The sequence below is a fragment of the Thamnophis sirtalis genome, unplaced genomic scaffold (assembly GCF_051295495.1).
Source record: "Thamnophis sirtalis isolate CommonGarterSnake01/CBP01778 unplaced genomic scaffold, rThaSir2_p1.2 scaffold_4, whole genome shotgun sequence".
Classification (NCBI taxonomy): Eukaryota; Metazoa; Chordata; class Lepidosauria; order Squamata; family Natricidae; genus Thamnophis; species Thamnophis sirtalis.
Window position 1 is genome coordinate 24,680,951 of NW_028261384.1, and position 24,505 is coordinate 24,705,455.

Genomic DNA, 24,505 nt, shown 5'->3' on the forward strand with positions numbered 1-24,505 from the left:
CTATAATCATCCCCAGACAAGAATTCACTATCCCCAGGGGAAGCTGACTCCCTGCTGCGATGGTTCAGGCTAGTTCTGGCTGATGGGGCCTAGAAACCTCCCTGGGATCCACTGTGGCTCTTGGTGAAGACCTTTCATTGGAGCCCTTGTGCCCTTTGCCTTTTTTCACAGAGGGATCCAGCTTGCTGCGCTTGCTGGAGGGCCCTGCCTGTTCCCCTAAGGCCTCCCTGCATTCCTCTGCCATTTTCAGGTAACCCACGGGGCCTGGAAGATAGCTGGAGCTGGGATGGGCACGCGCTGGCCGAGGAGGCTCAAATGCACTCACAGAATCTTCAGGAGGGAAGGGCCGCCTTGGGGTCGGATTCCTTTCTCCCACCGCCCTCGGGTCCCCGAGACTTATCTTCCTCTCAGGAGGGAGAGACTAGCTGGCTCCCCAGACTAGTCCCCAGCCTCCCTGCGGCGTTCTGCGGTCGCTGAGGGCTGGCTGTGGCTCCGCTTGGGCTGCCTGGGCTCTCCGCTTCTCCTGCTTTCTCCAAAGGCAAGGCTGGAGGGAATCGGCTCTCCACACGAGCCGCGCGTTCTCTTCTCCTCAACGCGCTCTGAAGCGATTCAAAATGGCGGCGGCTACACGTGCAGCCTCCTCTCGCTCTTTTTTGCCTGACAGCCTGAAAAGCGCGCGAAGGCTCCAACCATTGCTGCTGTTGCCGGGCAGAATTGAGCAGCCGAATGGCCCCTAGCTAGAAGGCCTGCAGGCTCCCAAACCTCCATTTGAGAGAATTTTCCTCTGGGGCTCAGTTGGGGAAGGTCTGCCACCGCCCCTGCCGCTCCTGCCACTCGCCAGCCTCCGCTGGACGAGGGGTTACAGTCCCTTGAAGCGCTTTTGACCAGCAGCTTCAGGGAAGCCCGGGTGCCCTCTTAAAGCGACACAAACCTCAAAGGCATCAATTTTGCCAATTCTTGCAACAGATATAATTTTCTCTAATATGAGAAGCCAAACGTGGTCCAAAGTGGGAAACTTTCCAGCCTATCTGACCTTAGACTGGAGCTCTCCCAAAACAGTCCTAACGGGTGGAGTGAGTTTTCGAACTAAGCATGCAGAGGCAAAGGGAGGCGTGGTCAACTAAAAAACATCACTCAGTCCAAGGGCAGATAGGCTGTGTTAACCCAGCATTGGACTCTCCGAGCAGTGCACTGAAGAACAGCTAGAAGCATAAATAAGTAGCCAACAGATGAATGAAAATATCATTGGGGGGGTGGTGGTAATATCTGAAAAATAAAATTCCCAAGATCCGAAGAAAATATGTGTCCCAACATCTATATATATATATATCTATGTGTCCCAACATCTATATAAACATCTATATATGTATGTACATATGTCCCAACATATATACATACATACATACATACACACACACACACACACACACACACATATATAAAGTCACAACTCCTGGTATGCCCAAATATGGGAGGAAGGTCACACTTCCACTCTCTGTCCTTCGGCTCGTCACAAGAGACCATCTAGACAGAAACCCAATATTTTTTACTGTTGCCTTTTTGTTACATTTGTTATATTTATTCTGATAAATAAATAAAGGGAGACTAGTATAGATCTATTTCAAGCTATTTAGCTCTCATCAGCTAGCCATACCCTTGCTGGGAATCGAACCTGTGCTCTATTGCCTCTTAGGCAGATGTGTTAACCATTGAGCTACAGAGCTCGACTCCTTATCAGCCAGGCCAGGGTGAAAGGTATATATTTAAAGTCACAACCCCTGGTATGCCCAAATATGGGAGGAAGGTCACACTTCCACTCTCTGTCCTTCGGCTCGTCACAAGAGACCATCCAGACAGAAACCCAATATTAGTCTCCCTTTATTTATTTATCAGCTCCGTTTATCAGCTCCGTTATCAGCTGAGCCAGGGAGATAGGTATGTATTAAGTGTTACAACCCCTGGTATGCCCAAATATGGGAGGAAGCCCACTGCTTCCACTCTCTGTCCATCGGCTCGTCACAAGAGACCATCCAGACAGAAACCCAATATTTTTATATTGGGTTTCTGTTATTTTTAGAGGGGTTGTAACACTTAATACATACCTATCTCCCTGGCTCAGCTGATAATGGAGAAGGACCTTGGGGCTTAGTGGTTAACACATCTGCCTAAAATGTAATACAGCACAGGTTCTAATCCCAGTAAGGGTATGGCTAGCTGATGAGAGCTAAATAGCTTGAAATAGATCTATACTAGTCTCCCTTTATTTATTTATCAGCACAAATACAACACAAATGTAACAAAGGCAACAGTAAAAATATTGGATATATATATATATATATATGCATTCTGAATTATTATTTTTTCTGAAAGACTTCTGAAAGCCTTTTAAAACTTCTAAAATTTCCCCCTTTTCAGACAATGACACTCAAATGAAACTTAAAAGAATTCCTTGTGGTTCATATTTTCCAGTCTACATTTCTCCATTCCTGATGAGAAAGATATGACTTTTTATGTTCACCTTTTCCTGATCAATTGCTATTATGAATATTCTGATAGTTCCATGCTGGAATATGTGAGATAATTATTTTCTTTGTATAAATATTTGTGATAATATTTATGTTTCAATTGTGAATATTCAGTTTAATTTTCTAAGTTCAATGTCAAAATTCTTATATATCACCATACTTTTATATCTCAAAGTCCATAAGATACACCTCTACTTGTAAAAATTCATGTCCGTATCTATGAAAAGATTCTGCTAACAAATTAAATTCCTTGCTAGCAGACACTGCATTATCTGCATTTTAAAATGTTCACCATGTTCTTATGACCTAATTCATCAATAAACATGGTAGTTTATAAATACTTTCTTCTATGATGTTGTCCAAGAGTAAAAAATAATGAAATGTTTGTGAGTGAATTATGACTCAGAGTTTCTAATGAAACAAGTTTCATGAAAAGGCAATATAGTTCTCAGTATTTGAGGTTATTTTGATCATGATTTACCCTGAAAAGATATTACTCTTGATATCTTTGATCCCAATATGTACATTTGAAAGTGAACTAAGATGCATATAAGGGTAATCAATGAATCATCCACTTTGTTAATGAAAGTTTAGAAAAACCTTTAATAACTCTGCAACACACATCACGTTCCAGCATTTCTCTCATTCATCTTATTAGGAAGCAATTGCTGAATTATAACAGTGATTACCAATGGTACTTTCATTTTATTCCTTAAACGTCATTTTTCCTTCTTTTTATATTTCAGATGTTTGTTAGCATAGACAGCATAATACATAGTAAAATGTATCTTAGTTAGTACTCAGTCACAGAATGTAAATTGAGTTAATTCGGCAAAGATTATACATTGATCTTCATAATGTAATAGATTTATTGGTTAGAATATTAATGCTATCCACATTATTTCGGATTATTATACATGAATATGTATATATGCACCCATAGATTCAAGTATATGCTATTTAACAATAACATTTTACCAAGGCCATTATGATGCACTTATATATTAATCAAACTCTAAGTTCAGAACTATGCAGAATTGTCAATATCAGCATTGCACAACATTTATTTCACAGTTAGTGAATTTTTCTTGAATGAATCTATTACTTTAACTCCATCAAACTTTTTTAAGGCTCCTCCACGAATTGGAAGCTTTTTCAGTGCAAGATCTGTATCAGCTAGTGGCCCTCCAATTAATTCAGAAGGTGTACTTTCCACTGTTACCAAGCGACCAGATGCAACCTGCAAAAATAAAAATGTTGCTCAATAATCTGAAAAAACAAAAACAAGAGTTTGATTTCTCTTCTCTTTTCCAGAGAAACTAAGAGATTGGAAGCTTAAAAAAATATTCTGACCAGTTTAATTCAATGTAATAGCTGTCTTGCACCTTGTCTTTCACAGTACTCTTTTCAAATTTGGACAGTGTCCCCTTTGTAAACAAATTACTAGTCTACATAGACATATTACCTATCTGGAATCTCTAATTTGTGCTCTCCAAGCAGAAATTGTCCAAAAACAAGAGTTCGGTGTCCAATTGGGCCATTCCGCTCTCCGGAGATGCCACTCTATCACCCCCCCCCCCACACACCGCAAAGATTCTGCAGGAGAAGAGCAATCTGGACAACCGTGGGATCTGACTGGGTGAGAACTGTGAACCATAAACACAAAGCTTTGTTACATGTATTTCTCCCTACGTCTTTTGTGGACTTCTATAAACTGCTTCTTCTCACTATAGTAGGATCTTTATTCCAGTCACCGATCAGCATTATTTCCTCACTCCAATAAAGAAAGATATTATACATTCTACTTTTAATAGTATGTAATCCAATAGATTGTATTTTTATGTTCATGCATGTGTTTGTGTATGTTAGAAAGAATCAAAAGCATTGCATATGTATACAATCACATCTATAACCTAATTTATATTTAATGTTCAAAATAAAATATTTTACAACAGTTATAGACAGGAGGAAAATATTAGTTTTTTTGCACAAAAGCCAATTATTTAATACTTTTAAACCAACCATCCAATTTATAAAGTGAATAAAAATAAACTTTAATATAATTATTTTAACAAACTAAAATAGTATATTGGAAATGCCTTCTTAAAAGAAAGCTACATAGTACTGTCCCAAAGGTACTTTTTTTCTTTGAAGACATTTCGCTTCTCATCCAAGAAGCTTCTTCAGCTATGTGCTTCAAAGAAAGTCCAGTTGCTTCTTGAAAAACGACCATTGACTTACCTGCACGGTCCTTCTATGTGTGCTGGGAGGGGAATCCAAGCATGGGTTAACTTTGTCCATTAGCCTTGAGACTGAGTTATGTAAATTGGTGACCATGCCTCCACTGGCCGGATGGGCTCAGTTTCGTACGAAGTCAGCCGTTTATTGATGTATAACAAGAAGAACAATGATAACATAACAATAACAGTAGTAATAAAGGCCGTAGCCAAAAGGCATACAAACATAGTCAAGAAGAAACGCAAGTCATAAGTAAATAACATCTGACATAAAGCGGTAACATATCAATGAAGAGAATGAATTTCAAGACATGACCACCCTGGCCAGTGGCAGCTGCGGCGGGTTTGGATTCCCCTCGCAGCACACATAGAAGGACCGTTCAGGTAAGTCAACGGTCGTTCTCCTGTGTGCTGCTTGGGGAATCCAAGCATGGGACATGCCAAAGCAATTAAGATCCGGGGCGGGAACCAGGCTGGCCAGGGTCCCCCGCAGGGGGGAGCACCTGTTGCAATACACGCCGCCCGAAGGACGCCTCAGCCGAGGCATACACATCAACCTTGTAATGTCTGATAAATGGTGATGGTGTAGACCAGGTAGCTGCTCTACAGATCTCTTCCACTGAGGCTTGCGTGGCCCAGGCCGCCGTGGTGTCCGCACTCCTGGTAGAGTGAGGGGTGATGCGTCTAGGAACCTGCCAGGATTGACTGTCATAAGCAAGGGCGATGCACGCCTTCAACCACCGCCCTATCGTATGAGAAGAAACTTTCTGTCCCATGGAAGATGGTTGAAAGGAAACAAAGACCGTCGGAAGGACGCTGTGTGCTTCACATAGCGGCGAAGAACCCTGCGCACATCCAGGTGATGCCATTGGCGCTCCTGCGGATGAGAAGGGTTGGGACAAAAGTCCGGAAGGACGAGTTCCTGAGCCCTGTGGAACAGCGTGTTGATTTTTGGTAGAAAGGCTGGGTCCAAGCAGAGAACAACTCTGCTGGGGTGGAATATACAGAGATCCGCTCGAACGGAAAGAGCCGCCAGCTGATGTAATCGCCACCAAAAACACTGCCTTAAGAGTCAATAGTCGAAGACTGATGGAAGAAATAGGTTCGAAAGGAGAGTCCATAAGTGCCCTGAGCACTAATGACAGATCCCAAGTAGGGTAACGGTGCATGGTCGGAGGTCAGATGTTGGCTGCCCCCTTCAGGAAGGCCTTGACTTGAGAATGTTGTGACAAGGAGCATCCATGACCTCCCCCAATCACTGTGGCAAGAGCTGTGACCTGCCTGCGGAGCGTGTTGGGTGCCAAACCTTTGTTAAGACCAGATTGTAGAAAGTCCAACACTCGGGGCACCGAATCCTGGAGGGGGTCTGCCCCAGCCCGTTGGCACCACCTGCAGAAGGCCTGCCAAGTAGCCTCGTAAATTCGAGTGGTGGAAGGTCGGCGGGCCGGCTGAATCGTACTGATGACCTCGCTGGAATACTGAAGGTTTGTCAGAATAGTCCGCTCATGTGCCACACGGCTAATTGTAGTAACTGGGGGTTCGGATGAATGAGGGCCCCCTGATGGAGCTGGATTTGATCGTCCGGGATCCTCCACGGGCGGGAGATCGACAGATGCACCAGGTCAACATACCAGGTCCGCCGGAACCACATCGGAGCCACCAGGAAGACTTCCGCATGTTCCGACAGAATCTTCTGGATGACCGCCAGGATCACTGGAAGAGCCGGAAAGGGGTAAAGGAGGCCGGCCAGCCATGGGCTGTGTAAGGCATCCACTCCCTCTGCTCCAGGGGTCACATACCTGGAGAAGAAACAGGGCAGTTGTGCATTGTGAGGTTGCGCGAACAAGTCCACCACTGGATGGCCGAATCAGAGGGAAATCTGCTGGAAGAGGTCTGGATGTAACTGCCACTCCGCATGATCCACTGTGGCTCTGCTCAGCCAATCCACCTGGATGTTGGATTCGTCCGAAATGTGTTCCGCTCGAAGGGACAATAGCCTGGACTCTGCCCAATGATGCAATTTCTCCACCTCCATCATGAGAGCTCTGGAGTGCGTGCCCCCCTGGCGGTTGACATGCACCTTGGAGGCCACATTGTCAGCACGTGCTTGTGAGTCACAATGTCCTGAAACTCTCACAGGCCAGTCTGATGGCCCACAGCTCTAGCCAGTTGATGCTGTTGAACAGCTCCTGGTCTGACCAGCGAACCTGTGCCACCCTGTCCAGGGCATGGCCGCCCCATCCAAACAGGCTGGTGTCCGTCGTAACCTGGATACGTTCCGGCTCTTTGAATGGACACCCCTTGAGAATCTTTGAGGACGCCCACCCTCGGAGTGATCTGAGGGCCTTGGGTGAAAGATGGACCTTGAGCTGAGAATGACTGGTGTGAGATCTCTGATAAGGAAGCAGGAACCATTGGAGTGGTCATGCGTGAAACCTGGGCCAGGGAATGCAAGAAATCATCTTCCCTAACAGCTGAGAGAGTAAAGACAGGGGCACGAGCCGCAAGGCTGACACTTGAGAAGCCAGCCATTGGATGCTCTGTCGCCTTTCCAGAGACAGGAAAACTTGGCAAGTGGCGGAATTGATGACGGTCCCTAAGTGAAGCAACGTTGTAGTCGGCTGCAGATGGCTCTTGGGAAGATTCTGCAACTGGTGAAAGCCCCTGTTGTAATGGGGAACAAAGGGGGCCGCTGCATAGCCGGAATAGCCGCCCTGAAAGGACTGGCATCTGTTGTATGGCTGCTGTTGTCTGGTATTGCGCTCCCCCGAGGAGGGGAGGACCTTGCGCTTGTCCCTAGTCTCTATGAAAATATGATCGAGAACGGCGTGGATGCCAGGTGCCATTTAGATTTAATGTCAGCCTGCCAATGGCGGAGCCACAAGAGGCGACGGGAGGCCACATTGGAGACTACAGCTCAAGAAGCAAACTTAGCAGCATTAAGCATGGCATCTGCTGAAAATTCCAAGGCAGCTATAATTTTAGTAATGTCCTGGTGAAGGTGCACCTCGTCAGGGGCTAGCCTCTCCTGCAACTGCTTAAGCCAGAGCATCGAGGTCCTATTAAAGAATGATGCCGCAGTAGCAGCACGTAAAGCCCAGGCCGTGGCCTGGTGTGTCTTACGAATAACCCTCTCGGCTTTACGGTCCTCAGCCTTCAGACCCTCAGATATCTCAGATGGAATCAGGGCAGGGGAAGCTAGGGCTGCTACTGGCTGATCCACAGTTGGAAATTGCAAAAGGGTCTCCAAATCAGGGGTAGAAGTATACAGCTTCCTGTCCCCGTTGCTAGGAGGAGTAACTGCAGTTGGCTGGTCCCATTGCTTCTGAATGAGATCCATGAAAAGCTTTGGAGAAGGAATCACCTCCTGCAATGAAACTGGCTCAGCAAAGAGGCATTCAGTGGTGTCCAGGCCTACAGCAGAACTATCCTTGGGAGCTACCTCTCCCATATGGGTAGTGGCCTTAGCTTTAAATAATGACTTGAACAGAGTAGGCCGAAACAGACTAGAAGAATTAGGCTGGTCAAAGATCAGGCCTTCATCATCAGAGAACTCCCTATCAATCAACTCCCCTTCCTCCACCAAAGCCGAATCCTCACTATAAGTAGAGGGAAGATGGGAAACAGGCCCTGTCTGCAGATCAGGCAGATCCACCTGTGGAGCTGGAAGAGAAGGCCCACCCTGGGTGCTAGCCACCACCAGGGCCTGATTCCTCCGACGCAGCTCAGCATCTACCCCCCTGGATATAGCTGCAGATATCATTTGGTAAATATCTGGGGATAGGCTCTGGTCATAGCCTTCCATAGGCCTTAGGCCTGCAGCAGTGGGAGTAAATGTGGCAGAGGGCCCAGCACGTGGCATAGAGTATATTGGAATAGCCTGGGCCTCGGGCAGTGCTGTGGGGAGCTGGATCCCCAACCCCCCCGCCCCAGATTCAGGGATAACAGGCAAGGAACAATCCAGAGACCAGGTCTGGAGGCCTGCAGGTTGTGGGGCTGGTGAAATATGCTGAGGTAAGAGCGTGGGAGGGAAAACTCTACCCTCTCCAGAGACTTTAGATGGTGCTTTAGATTTATCCTTCTTTTTGTAGCCCTTATCCGGAGCTCCGGAGGTCTCCCTGGGCCTCTGACTGGTGGCCCTAGAGGTGGCTCTGCCAGGCCTTGAACTAACCCCCGCTAGGGCAGCACCCTGATTATCAGAAGAGGATTCAACTGTACCTCCCACAGTAGAATGATCAGCCATTGCAATGAATTGAGATTCGAAAAGACTCAAAAGGCACAGAGCACAGAGTTCACTGTAAGGCAAAGAGACCGCGTGGCCAGCAAAGCAGCAGAAAAACAACTCCTCCCCAAGGCACACAAAGCCAAAGTGAGGGAATTGGGAGGGGCCGATGAATCAGTTACTGCAAGAGGAGGCAACGCCCGGTTTCAGCTGTGCCTGCATCAGAAACAGCCCCAGCATGGCGCCGAACGAACAAGCACCAAATTCAAAACGTAAGCCACAAGCACAGTCTCTTTAGGCTCTCAGGGGGAAAATAATGCCAGAATCGCTGGCGCACTGCCCTAATGCGATCGGCTTTCTGCAAAGGCAAACCTCGCCTCGAACGGCGGGTAACTCCCAGCGGCAAGAGAAGAGAAGCCGCGCTGCGAACGGCAGGCAATTCAACAGCTCTGAGGCTCTTAACACAGTGGGGGCTCTTAATCTTGTCGCTAGCACCAGCCAAAGCTCCGCGCTGTGGAAGAAACCCCCAAAGCTGCAAAGGCTCTAAACGCCTGCGGGGAAAACTCAAGCCCCAAATGGCTCCAAACGGTAGAGAAATACCTGAGCAGTAAAAGGGGCCATAGAGGGAACTGGCAGACAGCAAACTGTCGCCTCCCCATCGCAAATCTTTTCCACCAACTAAGTCCATCGTGCTTGCAAGGAAATTCAGAAAAAGAGTATAAATTTGTCCCAGAAGTCTGGAGAAGAATTGATATATGTCTCGTCGGCTGGACTGAGTTAAGAAAACTGAGCCCATCCGGCCAGAGGAGGCGTGGTCACCAATTTACATAACTCAGTCTCAAGGCTAATGGACAAAGTTAACCCATGCTTGGATTCCCCAAGCAGCACACAGGAGAAAAGCACCTTTGCACAGCATTGAAATCCTCTGAAGTCTGCTATTTTGCGTGCATGCACGCCTGAGGTGTGACCACGCAGCTCTAAAAAAGGAACATTTTGAAGCCTTCCAGGTCTGCAAAGCTAAGAAAACAGCAAGCAGGGGAAGGGGGAAGGAAATCTGCTGTGCCCGCGATTTAATTAGCTAGAAAGCAGGAAAGACCACGAATTCAGTGTTTTGCCTTAGCCGTGAAAGCCAGATGGATGGGCCAGTCATTCTCTCTTAGCCCAACTAACCTCACAGGGTAATTTCGATAGGGAAAATAGGAGGAGGTGTGTTAAATATGTTCTCTGTCTTGAGTTATTTATAAAAATAATAAAAGTAAGATATAAATAATAAAATAAAAAATTAATTGCTTTAATTTGGATTAGGAATGAACAATTAAGAATTTTACTTACAGTTGTATTTAGGCCTTTAATGTCAGTTGGATGGAAAGTTGAACTGTAGTGTTTTATCTTTGGTCTAGAGTTTTCTATAGCTTTTTCTCGAAGCCTTTTTGCGGCCTAGCAAAAAATTAAAAAAATTAAAAATTAGCTTTTGTTACTGAGAAATTTAATGTCAGAATGATACATAGGAGAATATTTCAAACCATACTTTTCTGAGAATCAGTTCTGAACCAAAGTGATGTGATTATGTAAATAGTTATGCTACATTAGGGTGACCAGATGACCCGATTTCAGCGGGACAGTCACGATTTTTAACAATTTTTCCCGCGTCCCTCCGCCTTTTAAAAAAGTCCCGATTTTTTTCTGGCTTCATGTTGAAAGCCCGGTGGATTTGCTTAAGAAATCCTAACCGGAAGGAAAAGGAAGAAGGGAGAGAAAAGGAAGGAAAGAAAAAGGAACTTTTTTTTGTTTCAAAGATGAAAGGAATGCAGTAAGAATACAATAGAAGATATATAAATAAGAGAATATAAAATAGTAAAAAAGAAAAAGAAGACACCCTCCCTCCAAAAAGGGAAGAAGAGGTGCTTCAGCTACAAGTGGGGGGAAAAAAAGCAGAAAAAATGTAAATAGTCAAGAGGTGATCCAAAGGTTAAAAAGAAGAATCAAAACAGAAAAGAAAAAAAATGTAAAAGATCAAAAGGTCGATGGTGATGATCAAAAAAGAAAAACTCAATGTCGATGTCTCCACAGCAGATAATGTGAAAATGGTGTTGGGAGATGAAAGGATGCCAACAAGCTAAAACAAATGATTTTTTCGGACTCTTTTGCCCCCCCCTAAGATAAGAGTCTCTCCAAGGTCACTCTCAGCTTTGCTGTTTTATCTAGCAGGTTCCCAGCTGCGTAAATACGTAAATCAAATGCATTACAGGGGGGATTTTAATAACAAAGTTCAAGTCCACAAGATGGCAGTATTGGCTTGTAATTTGTAGTTTACAGCTTGTTTTAGTCCGTTCCGTGGCGTTTGTTAATTACTAATTGTTTTAAAAAAAACATCAAAAGGGCTAAAAGGCAACGAAGAAAAACAAACAAAAAAACCAGATCTTCAAAGCACTTTAAGTTTAAAATTTAGTGCCCCATTAAATTCAAAGTTAAAGGTATCGACAACAAAAAGAAGGAACACAAAAAGCCGATTTAAATTGCAGGAAAGTCCAGCCCGGCTTCCAAAGATTTAAAAAAAGGGAACAGAAAAATAAACTTCCAAATGGCAAACATTTATCGCCGCCGCTTTTCTCACTTATCAGCCTAATTTTAAACTAAGTTTCCAAATTTAGAGTGTTCTCTTTCCAACAAGAAAAAAGTATTTAAAACTCACACCAAACAACATGTTCATATCCATCGCTCTCTCTGGGCTTTTGCAGTTGTAGTCAGCATCGAGCTGATCCGGAAATCACTGGATTAGGAAGGCTTTCCTTAGGTTCCCAGAGATTATGCGAACATCTCTGGGACCACTGGAGTTCCTCCCACGTCACTGTCTCTACGGGACAGCTTAGATTCAAACGAATCGTCCAAAAAAGACCCCGGTATAGATGGTCATTCAGGAACTGCCTGAAAGTCCGTCTTCTCACTGCTAAGCCCCGCCTTCTCTCTTTTCCCCCCTTTTCTTATCTCTCCCCCCTCTCCTCTGTGTACTTTATGTACTTAATCCACCATACTTATAACCCTCCACCTTCTAATACTAATTGGCTATGAGTAGAAAAGCAGCTGCCTCTGGCTTTACATCAACCCCTGCCCCCTCACCTGCGGGAGGCCAGAGGACAACACAGACGATGTCCCATCAGGAAAAAGAGAAGGAAGCCAATTTTGAAACACTTATACAAATGATGCAGAAAATGCAAGCAGGAAACGATACCCTTGTAAAAAAAATGGAGGCAATGGAACAACAAAACCAAAGCACAGTGCAAAAAGTTGATAATATGGAAGGAAAAGTAGAAAGTATACACAACTGGATGCTGAAATACGAAAATAGGATTCAAAAAATTGAAAATAAGATTCAAGAAGGAGAGAAGAAAACTGAAAAGCTAGAGATCAGACTAAGTGATGTAGAAAGAGAGAGCAGTGGAATATTAAGATGGGAGATGGACAGGTCTGAATTTTTCTTAAGATTTCAAAACATAGAAGAAGAAAAAGGAGAGGACTTAGTTCAGATAATTTCAAATATTTTGATAGATGTTCTGGGGATGTCTCAGGACCAAATAATAGAAACAATTGATGAGACTTTTAGAGTATACACAAGATATGCAATGAGAAATGCTCTTCCAAGGGAAGTGCATGTAAGATTTACTAAGAAAACAATTAAATCACAAATCTTACAGAAATTGAGAGATAGAAAATTAGAATATAAAGGTAAGGAGATTGTAGTACTCAAACAAATTCCAAGAGAGGTGAGAGAGAGGAGAAGAGAATATCAATTTCTGACTAAAGTATTGATAAAAAAAGGTGTTAACTACAGATGGCTCATACCGGAAGGTTTACTATGTACTTGGCAAGGACAAAGACACAGGATAGATACAACTGAGAAGGCAGAAGCTTTCTACGAAGAATACTTTAGAGAAATGGTGGAGAAAGCTGGGAAAGACGATGCAGTGATACAAATACTGGAACCACCTGCAACCGCGACCGAAAAAATAGAAGGAGCAGTAGGTGGAAGTGAGAAAGAAGGGGAGACAGGGAATGGGAGCCGCAAAGAAAAACGAGAACCTAGATCTACTAGAGCGATAAATCCTGTATATAAAGTATAAACATGGAAGAAAGAAAAATGATTACAATTAACATTAATGGACTTAATTCGGCAACTAAAAGGAAGAAAGTATTCCATAAATTAGAGAAATTACAACTTGACATAATCTGTCTGCAAGAAGTACATATTCAAAAGAAATATGAACATTTACTAACTCAACCAAAGCTTGGGAAAATGTTTTCATCATTGGCAAATTGCAAGAAAAGAGGAGTGGTCTTTTATATTAAAGGCAACATCCCAACAAAAGTAGTCTACGCAGAGGAAGAGGGAAGAATTTTGATGGTGGAAATTATGGATACCAAAAAGACACTCCTAATTGGAATCTACGCCTCCAATGAAAAACAAGATGAATTTTACAAAAAACTACACAAAAAAGTTTTGGAACTAGACTATGCTGATATTTGTATGATGGGAGACTTTAATGGCATTGTGAATCAAAATATGGACTATAAAACACATAAAACAAAAAAATTAAATAGGAAGCTTCTGCCGAAATCTTTTTTTAGGATGACAGATGAACTAAATCTAAAAGATATATGGAGAGAAAGAAATGCTAAAAAAGAACAATATACCTTCTACTCAAATAGACATTCTTCATTCTCTAGAATAGATATGATATGGGCCTCAGCGGAGTTGAGCTCCAACATAAAAGAAATTGAGATTGAAGCAAGTACCTGGGCGGACCACAATCCAATTTTAACTAAATGGAAAGGCCAAAGGGCAAGATCTAGATGGACACTAAATAACACTATATTGAAAGAAAAAGAGTTTGTACAAAAAATGGAAAAAGAGCTAGTCCTTTTCCTTAAAGAAAATAGGAAAGAAGATACGTCGTTGCAGAATCTCTGGGATACAATGAAGGCTGTTATCAGAGGTTTGACAATAGATTACACAAGGAAGAGAAACTCAAAGAAAAGACAAATGCATAAAGCTCTAGACAATGACTATAAAATACTTGAAAGAGATCTACAGAGAGCACCACAAAAAAAAGATGTTAAAATAAAAATGGACATAATTAAACACAAAATGGACCTATTAGAAAAGGAAGAACTGGCACAAAAAATTAGAGGTGCCAAACAGAATTATTTTGAAAATGCGAACAAAGGCAGGTGGTTGGCATATAAGATGAAAAAAGAGAGAAACAAAGAAAATACTTCAACTAAGAGATAAACAAGGAGAAATTCAGTATGGAAATACCAAAAAAAAAATATTATACACAACTACTACGTTAAACTCTATGAACAAGAGAAGGTGGAGGAGGGACGAGTCAAAAAGTATCTACAAGATGCCAATCTCCCCCAGGTACCAGATGAAACTAGAACAATGTTAGAAAGTAAAATAACAATGATGGAGCTAACAGAGGCACTTAAAAAACAAAATAATGGGAAAGCCCCAGGACCAGATGGCCTACCCGTGGAATTCTACAGAATATTTGAAGAAATATTGACCCTCCCACTCCTACAAGTCATGAATGAAGTGATGACTGAGAGCCAAATACCGAAGTCATGGTCAGAAGCGTATATCACATTACTACCCAAGGAAGAGACTGATTTAACACAAATCAAGAATTATAGACCAATTTCTTTATTAAATTCAGACTACAAGCTATTTGCATCTATACTAGATGAGAGACTTAAAAAATACTTAAATGACTTCATCCATTCAGATCAAAATGGCTTTTTACCTAAAAGACAAATCAAAGACTATATGAGAATAATTTTGAATACCTTGGAATACTATGAGGCCCACCCAGAAAAACAACTAGCACTGATGTTCCTCGATGCGCAGAAGGCCTTTGATAATGTGAATTGGCAGTTTATGTTTTTGCAACTGGAGCAGATGAACTTTGGCAAGAAATTCACTCAAAGTATATGAACGATATACCAGAAACAAGCAGCAAAGATAATGGTAAATGGAGAACTAACAGAACCGATTGAAATAAAGAGAGGTACAAGACAAGGCTGCCCACTATCACCGCTACTCTTTGTCCTAACACTAGAGGTCTTAAATAGAAAGATCAGAGAAGAAGAAGAAATAAGAGGAATGAAAATTAAGAGAGAAGAGTATAAATTGCAAGTGTTCACAGACGACTTAGTTTTTATTCTTGAAGATCCATTAGAAACCGCACTCAAATTGTTAGAAAGAATAGAGGAATATGGAGAAGTAGCAGGCTTGAAAATAAACAAAGATAAAACAAAGATCATGACAAAGAATATCCCAGCTACACAAAAGGAAGAGTTGTCAGAAATGTTGCAGATTCAAAACACAAGTAAGATTAAATATTTGGGGATACATTTATCACCTAGATGTAGCACTCTTAAAGAGGATAATTATACCAGATTAAAACGACAAATAGCAATCGACTTGGAGAAATGGGAAAACTTGCATTTATCAATGATGGGAAGAATTTCTACAATTAAAATGAACATTTTACCTAGAATTCTATATCTGTTTCAGACAATTCCAATCAGACTGGGTAAGGAATTTTTTCTAGATTTAAATAAAATAGTTTTGAAATTTATTTGGCAAGGGAAAAAAGCTAGAATAAAACTTAAATTACTACAAGATGTTAGATCAAGAGGAGGTTTTGGGTTACCCGATTGGGAGCTATACTATCAGGCAGCAAACCTGATGTGGATTAAGGAGTGGATATCATTAAAAAAACTCTAGATTATTGAACGTAGAAGGTCACGATTTGCTGTTGGGATGGCATGCTTTCTTATGGTATAAGGGAACTAAACCACATGGTTATTTTAGAAGACATTATATAAGGGAGGCGTTGTTGTTAAATTGGGAAAAGATTAAAAAATTACATTATTTAAAAATTCCAGTCTGGACATCAACAATTGAAGCATTTTCGTATCCGATAATACATAAAAAGGAACAAACAGTTAGATATACAGAATTATTGAATACAGAGGGTGAGCTCAAATCTAGTCAAGAGTTGAAGCAAGAAGGGATGGAAATGAACTGGTATTCATATGTACAGATACAATCTAGATATAATGAAGATAGAAAAACTAAAGGTTTCTATAACAAAATGACTGAGCTAGACAAAATTCTAACAGGTACTGATGAAAAAGTAATTAAAAAACTATATGGATATTTATTGGAGTTTAAATTGCATGAAGAACAAGTTAAAGAAACTATGATTGCTTGGGGAAAATTTTTTAAGTATGGGATTGACTTAGAGAATTGGCAGAAATTGTGGTCTCAAAATTACAAATGACAATGTCCACTGCATATAGAGAAAACTTGTATAAGATGTTTTACAGGTGGCATCTACCCCCGACCAGAATCGCAAGAATGTTCAAGAATAAATCAGAAAAGTGTTGGAAATGTCACCAGATACCTGGCTCATACTACCACATGTGGTGGACTTGCACTGAAGCCAAAAGATACTGGACTAAAATCCACATGTGGTTGGAAAAAATGATACACAAACAAATAGACTTTAAACCAGAGGTCTTTTTATTGGGAATCTTACCAGAAACCTACAACAAAGACTTAAAATATTTGATTGTAAATGTGTTAACAGCAGCCAGAATTGTATTTGCAAAAAACTGGAAAAATGAAACAATACCAAAAGAGGAAGAAGTTATTCGAAAAATAATGGACTGTGCCGAAATGAGTAAATTGACATTTGAAATTAGAGAGCAAGAGGATGAACAATTTAATAAGATATGGGACTTGTTTTATCAATGGCTAAGGAAAAAAAAAAACTTTGGAAATGAAAAATGATACACTTATGCCTTAGTTGGAAAAAGTAAATGATGATATAATTATGCTGTGAAATAATTCAACAATGATATAAGGAAGTATTAATATAAGGTCTGGTGATATAATGTATAAGGTTAAGAACTTACTATAATGATATTTCGCTGCTGATAAGGCAATTCTAATAGGGGAACAAATGAAAACTGATATATATAGGCAGCGATGTTTTGTTGAACAATGAAGGAATAAGATCTCTGTTTGAAGGTATGAAATGCAAGATTAACAATGAATAGAAGTATACTTTCTGGGGGAAAACAATGCTAATGTTAACTGAATATATATTGTAGAAGGAAAATGAGGCCTTTAGTTACATTAGAGGAAATATCTGAGATGGTAAATATTATTTGAAGATGTAGATGTTAAAACAACCGTAACCAAACGACAATGCTGCATGTGATGATGGTTTTTTTTTTCCTTTTTTTTCCTTTTTTCCCCCCCCCCTTTTTGGACTTTTTTTTTTCCTTTTTGGCCTCCCCCTCCTCCCCCCACCCTTTTTTTTCTTGTTTTATTTTATTTTTATTTTTTTTAAACCCTAGCTTATTGTGGTGTTTATTAAATATACAACAGAGAGATACGGGATGTACAAACTTAGTAGGGATGCACCTGTGATCAAACGACATATTGTATGTGAAGATGGGTTCCCCCCCCCTTTTTCTCCCCATCTTCTCCCTTTCCCATTGTTGTCTGTGTAATAAAAAATAAAAAATAAATAAATAAAAAGAAATCCTAACCGGGGCAAGACAAAAGACACCCTGTCTAAATTCCCCCTCTCTCTCTGTCTCAGTACTTTCATTGAAGATATTAAAACGTTAAAACAACAAAATGGACCTCCCCCCCCACCGCTTTTTTACCTCATTTTATAAGAAAAAAATGACCTAGTACCATAGAGCTGCAGGAAATGGCTAGAGAGGTCGCCAGTGTTACTTCCTGGATTTTCCAGAGGGGAGGGGCATGGAGGTTGGAGGACTGCTCAAAATGGTGGGAAAAGAAACTTTCTGGTAAGTGTGCTGGGTTTTTTTCTTTTATTTTTTAATGCATTTTAAAATAATGTAGGTTTTTAAAAATGTGCAGATGCTGTTTTTTTATTCAAAACAATATGTGATGTGCCATGGAAAAATCATTTTTAAAAAACCCTGAAAGAACAAAAGGTTTTTTTTAGGGTATTTTCCTGATCAAAACTATAATCTGCATGACACCCTTAATCACCCTTAATAGCCAACTACACTTCATTCTAAATAGTTTTATTTCCTTTATTGTATGTGATTACTCAAGTCCAAAAACTGAGTTAATTGGATAAACTCAGCTCCACAATTTACTAAATATACAGTTACAGGAGTTTCATGTATAGTATGCTGTCTCTTAGGGTTTATTGAACATAGGAGAATAATGAGAGGGATTTGATGTAAAATAAGCTCTTTTAATGAATTCAAAATCAGCGCAGCAGACAAGACATGGGAGTGAACATAATACACACTTTAACAGTATTTTTTTTTCTTTTAGCCATCAAATACTGCAGCAAGTGTGTCAGTAATAATAGCAAGACAGGCATAGGATTTTCCAGCCAGGTTAATTTTACTTTTTTATGGTTTTGATGTTGTATTTAATTTTATCTGTATTAGAAACTTATGAAGGCTGTGCAACATTTTGAGGTGATATAGAGTATGTAAAGGCATGAATACAGTAGAACCTCTGGTCACAACCATAATTCGTTCCATAACATTGGTCGCAAACTGATTTGGTCATGAATCAAACCTAATTTTGGAAATTTGGTGCTTACAAAAAGAAAATGGTGCAGAAGGGGAAATCAGCAGCGGGAGGGGGGGGAAGATAGGGAATATTCTGTTCAGAAGCGTTCGTGACCAGAGGTTCTACTGTATAACATCTTCACTTAAGACTTAAGATTCACTTAAGATATAACATCTTCACTTAAGATTCACTTAAGAACTGTGGCAAGAAAGGTGGTATAGTGACCAAAGTTACAATGGCATTGAAAAAAGTGACTGATGACAATTTTTCACACTTAGCGACCATTTTCACACTTAGCGACCGTTGCAGCATCCTCATGATCACGCGATCAAAATTTTGATGTTTGGCAACAGATTCGTATTTATGATAGTTTCAGTGTCCTGAGGTCATATAATCACCTTTTGACAAAGTCAAATGGGGAAACCAGATTCACTTATGTTACTAACTGATCAGCTGCATTTATTCACTTAAGAACTATGGCAAGAAAGGTGATATAGTGACCAAAGTTACAATGGCATTGAAAAAAGTGACTGATCACCATTTTTCACACTTAGCAACCGTTGCAGCATCCTCATGGTCACGTGATCAAAATTCGGATGTTTGGCAACAGTTACAATTTATATTTGTAAATTGTAGTTATGTTGAAATAAAAAAAAACATTACAATACTATTTTTGCGTTGTATGAAAATTTTTGTTGCTCCGTATAAAATTTTTAATCAACCCCCCCTCCCCCGGTCAAAGGTGTCCCTCTTTACCAATCTGAAAATCTGGTCACCTTATGCTACATATAAAGCATGCTATATAAAATAACCACACCTTGTCAACAACTATAATAAAACTAAAAAAAAAATTTATGCCCATATTTTAGAAATTATTTATTCATTGCTTATTCTCAATATGCTTATTTATTCACTGCCCATTCTTAACATGCTTTTCCATATTCTTAATGTTCAATCTATTTTTAAAGTATAAATACCAATTAATAGTGTAATGGCTTCCCTAGTAAACTATTAATTTAGTTATTTAGAGAAATATGAATTTGAAATATAGTCATCTGTGGTGAAGTTTACTGAATATTTCTTACCTTCAAAGCCTGGTAGTTTGATGTCCGAGCTAAGAAATTTTCCCAAGATTTATTGACTATTTCCCTTTGTTTATGGAGAGAATGAATCTAGAATGAAAACCAAGAGAAGAAAACATTATTACTTTAGAAGTCTTTCTAATGGAAAAAATATTTAAAGAAAATCTTAGCTTATAGTTTAGCAAAGGGTAAAGTTCAAGTCATTATATATCTGCAAATGCTCTCTATCCTAAAGTTCATATAGTATATTATACATATGTTCCACAAAAGTGTCACAGCATTAAAGAGGTAACATTCTAATTAGCCATAGTAGTTATTTCTAAATAAATTATTGTGGCACAAACTTACCCTCCCATAACATTTTTCCTCCTCCTGAAGTTCTTGAAACTGCTGGCTTTCTAGCATCTCAGTTTGGATAGAGACTACAACCTTTCCAACATTTTCAAGGGCTTCAGTAATAAGCTGTAATGCTTCCTGGTCAGGTGTCACTGGTCTAAATTTTTCTTTTTTAAGTTCTGCACATACTTCATCCCAGATCTCACCAACCTTTATATATTATAAACAAATAAGATATTTTAAAGGACTACCAATATCATATTAATTTCTCTCCCTACCTCAATAAACTATTCACTATCCAAGTAGCATTGGACAAATTTGTCAAAAAATAATTTCCCAGAAATTTTGGAAAGCAAAACTCAGCAATTCTTTAACAACCTGTGTGCCACTGCAACTCAAGGAGCTGTTAAGACTATGGTATGAAAGTTGAATAAAACAATGTTGTTTCCTTGCTCTGCACTGGTAGATGCAATGAAGTAGGCAGTTCCTTTAACTGATCAAATCTCTGCAGGTTAATTAGATCATTAGATTTTTACTTTGCATCAACTATTTACTCTTAACCTAGATTTGCTTTAAAAAATTTTTTGTTACAGGTCACCTGAAAAACTATAATATGACTCGGTTGCTTAATATCAAGAATTAGAAATCTTTGTAAAAAAAAAACAACCTGATTAAAATATCTTCTAGTTTTTACCAATGATGTTATGATCCTACTTTCAAACAATATAGGTAGGTATTAATTCACTAAGAAAACTTCTGCATATTAATATATATAGGAAGCAAATACTAAGTTAATTTTTTAAAGTTAAAATATTTGGAAATATTAAAATTAGGAAATAAACCTAGTTCTCCACATCTACTAATGGCACCAATGAAACAATAAATGACTAGTTATGGTACTTACCTTGAAGTCTAGGTACCTGCGTATAATAGCAAGTGTAACAAAATCCCGCGCAGAGAGCCCAGGCAAGTTCTCAAAACCTGAAGTAATATATCAATTGTTATTTTAAAAGCAACATTATTTTTAAAAGATTAACATTGTCTAATCCCTATGTAGAATGCACACAATAGCAAAATGAAGTTTTTCCCACCAAGCAGTACTGGATGACTGATACTTAATGTCTCACCCCTAAAATTAAGGCTGTACAGTCATGTGCTCAGAACTTGGGTGCTGAGCACTCCACTTATTCTTACAATACAGGCGTTTTAACTCTCCCCACTCCTTATCTCTATATCTCTGCCCTTTTGACTACACTGCAAGTAGACTTCTTGGCAGTGACAGTGGCACCAGGGCTAACATAGAGGCCCAGAGCATTCAGCTTTCTGTAGCATCTTGCTACGTCAGCTTCAGTACTGCCAGCGCAAGCCAAAATGAAAGGAGTGATACTACCAAAAAGTGCCACCCCAGGCACTCAGTCCAATACTATAGCAAAACATAACAGCTGCCTCCAATCCTGTATGCTCTGCAGGTCATGCTATTCCTATCCTACCTTTTCCATTTTCTTTTTCCCCTTACTAACTACTTACGCCCAGCCTTGCCCTGTATGAGTAGCTGCTGGCCATGCCAGGCCTCTTTTGCAAGGCTGTGCATTTTCCTCTCCAAATCTTGTGTATTCTTATCCAAATTGAGTGTCATCTTTCTGCAATACGTCTGAGGCCTTCCAAATTTCCAGACGTAGGTTTCTGCTCAAGCAGCTAGCAGTGGTAGTATATTGCTGCAACTGAAGTAGACAACAGCATGCAGACAACAGCGTGCAGCTGAGATTGCTGAAGCCCTGGGCATCTACTTCAGCCTCAGCCCTATCAGCACTGTCAGGGTTGCATGCCACTCTATAGGGTAAGCAAAAAATAAGACATATAGGTGGGTGAAGAAACTGAAGAGATGGCAATCCGTTACCTTACTGAGATTCATGATTGAGATGGACCAAGCTGGGAATGGCATAGGTTAGGATGGAACTTTGTGCAATGACTGGTGGGATTCAGATAACATTGGAATAGGGATTGCTGTCACTGAGTAATGCAGTCCCATGTCACCATTCTTGTATATGTGTACCTGACACAACATACATCATTTAGCAATGGATACTCCAGTTCCAATTACTATTGCTAACTGAGAATTATCAGTACTTGCAGAATGTTTTTTACATAATAAATATACAGAATATACAGTAAGCATCTTCAGTAGGCATCTGACAATTTTATTACTAATGTTTTGTAATAGCAACTCAACTATATTCCTTCAATTCTTGGTTGGTTTTTATTAAAGTTTTCTTGTGTAAAAAAAAAATTCTGTTATTTTAGTTCACTATCAATAATACATTGAGAAGCAATTTTGGGGGGAAAGATCATGAGCCTTACCTAATTTACATATTAGACAATAAATCTTTGCTCTCATATTTTCAGCAACATCCATGACAGCAATAGTGGGATGGTTAGCAGGCATTGGAATTACTTCTTGTGTTTTTTGGAACTGGCCAACTAGTGGTTTCTTTGTATCTATGGCATTAAAAGAAAACTCATTAAAAAGCAACTATAATAGTGAAATGTTAATTGCCTGCTATTTTTTTTTAAAATAAAGGTTTTAGAAATAATAATTCCTTAATGCAGATATAAGATGAAAATTGGAATTGCTTTACTTATAAATACTCTTTTGAGATATATCGGTATGGAAGGATCTGCAAAAGCAGTAAAATTCTCACAACTGTTCACATTTCTTAATAGCATATAGCCCAAAAAATATAAATACTTGCAATCAAACTTTTTCAGCCATTACTACAGCAGTGATCTACTATTTATGTATATTTCATTGTGAAGTTATTTAAATCTGCATCTACTAGCAGATTCTATATTATTCAATAACTTTCTAGTTTTTTAAAAAAACATTGATAGCAATGTTGTTTATATTTTAATTAGTGAGGTATCTTGAAGACTATATGATTTCAATTACTGAATATAAATTCAACTTATATAATTTGATTGCAGAAAAAGAATAGAACATTTGTTAGGAAATCATATTTATTGTATCACATTCTGATAGCTATATTGTCTTCATTGGTATAAATCATTATTTTCTAGGAAACAGATGATGTTCTTACTTTTTAAATAATATATTGGTACATTTTCAGAAAGTACAGCTTGTTTCTGATTTAACTAATTATAGTTAAAACCAAGCATGATTCTTAAGTTCAGTCATAGATAGATAAAATATATATGCATGGATATTTATTTTATATTTTGTAGTTGTCCATCTTCCTCAGAGATGAACTATGACTTTTTAATAATAGTCAATAGGTCTATAAAAGTTTATAGAGGAAAACATAAGTGAGTTGTTGAGGTACCTCCATTCTGTTCATGCCTGCTGCCCCCTCTTTGCCTTTTAATCAGAATTTTTAAATTTTATGGATTTGGTGATTGCTTTTGTATATTACCGTTTAATGTTTTTATTATATGCCACCCAGTGACTTTTTAATGAGATACAGTATGTGCCCAAATAAATATAAATGAATTAATGATTCTGGTATAAATAGTCCTTGTTTAGCTATTGCTCACTGAAGCAAACTGTTTGAAGTTATGACTGAATTGAATGAGGAGACCTTATGACTGGTCTTCAAAATTGCGGCTGTTACATGTTCCTGCAATCACAATTATAATTTGGGGACTTTGTAACTTGGTGGACAATATTGCAGCTGCAGTATCCACAGTCATGTGATCACTATTTACAATCTTTACTGCCAGCTTCCCACAAATGCAATGGGGAACCCAGCAGGAAATTAGTCATGTGATATTGCTCTTAATGATGGTGTGTAATTTGCTAAACAACTGCTATTGGAACTGCTATTATAAGTTGATGCGATAAGTGATTTTTGCCAGTGGTTAACCGCAACTACGTATATATTCAAATCAAGCCTTTTCCTATCCAACTTTTTAAATGACCAATTTACCCATATTTCATGTAACTTCTCAAAGCATTAAAAAACAATTTTAGTCACATCTATGTGTGACTAAAGTGACATAGTATCTATGTAGGATTTAAAAAACCTGAAAATTAGGATTATCTTCAGACTATGGTTGTTCATGAGATAAAATAGCATGGAGTACTTACCAACAATTCTTCCAGATTTATCATGTTTCACTCCCATCTCTTCTTCTTCTTGTCTCCATAGGTTTATCAATAAATTAGCTGCTGTTTGGTTTTTCCCCCCTCTCCATATATTGATATGGGATACAGTTTTAGGATTATCACAAAATTCAACTAATATTCCAAGAATTAGGTTACATACATTCTTTTGATTTATCTTCACAAAAATAAAACAGAGAAGAAGAGAAGTTAAGAATGAAATAACCAAAGACCTAAGATATTTAAAAAAATAATTATCCTTCATCCAATTCCTATATTAACTAGAGGAATTCAAATATATAGACAGATTTTAACATAAGTGTATGAGAAGTTATTTGTAACTTGA

At 39.4% G+C, this 24,505-nt stretch overlaps 1 protein-coding gene across 2 annotated transcripts in view; it reads right to left on the minus strand.

Moving 5' to 3' along the window:
• Positions 1-3,210: 3,210 nt before the first annotated feature.
• Positions 3,211-24,505, minus strand: part of CFAP69 (cilia and flagella associated protein 69) — a 52,202-nt gene continuing 30,907 nt past the window's right edge. For both annotated transcript variants that reach the window (XM_014073350.2, XM_087712630.1), the window contains exons 17-23: positions 24,145-24,337; positions 22,401-22,538; positions 20,947-21,023; positions 20,055-20,252; positions 19,710-19,796; positions 10,317-10,421; positions 3,211-3,765 (exon numbers count right to left, since the gene is read on the minus strand). In XM_014073350.2, the coding sequence (XP_013928825.2) occupies positions 3,589-3,765; positions 10,317-10,421; positions 19,710-19,796; positions 20,055-20,252; positions 20,947-21,023; positions 22,401-22,538; positions 24,145-24,337 (975 nt within the window). In that variant the 3' untranslated portion in view covers positions 3,211-3,588. The remainder of the gene's footprint in view (positions 3,766-10,316; positions 10,422-19,709; positions 19,797-20,054; positions 20,253-20,946; positions 21,024-22,400; positions 22,539-24,144; positions 24,338-24,505) is intronic.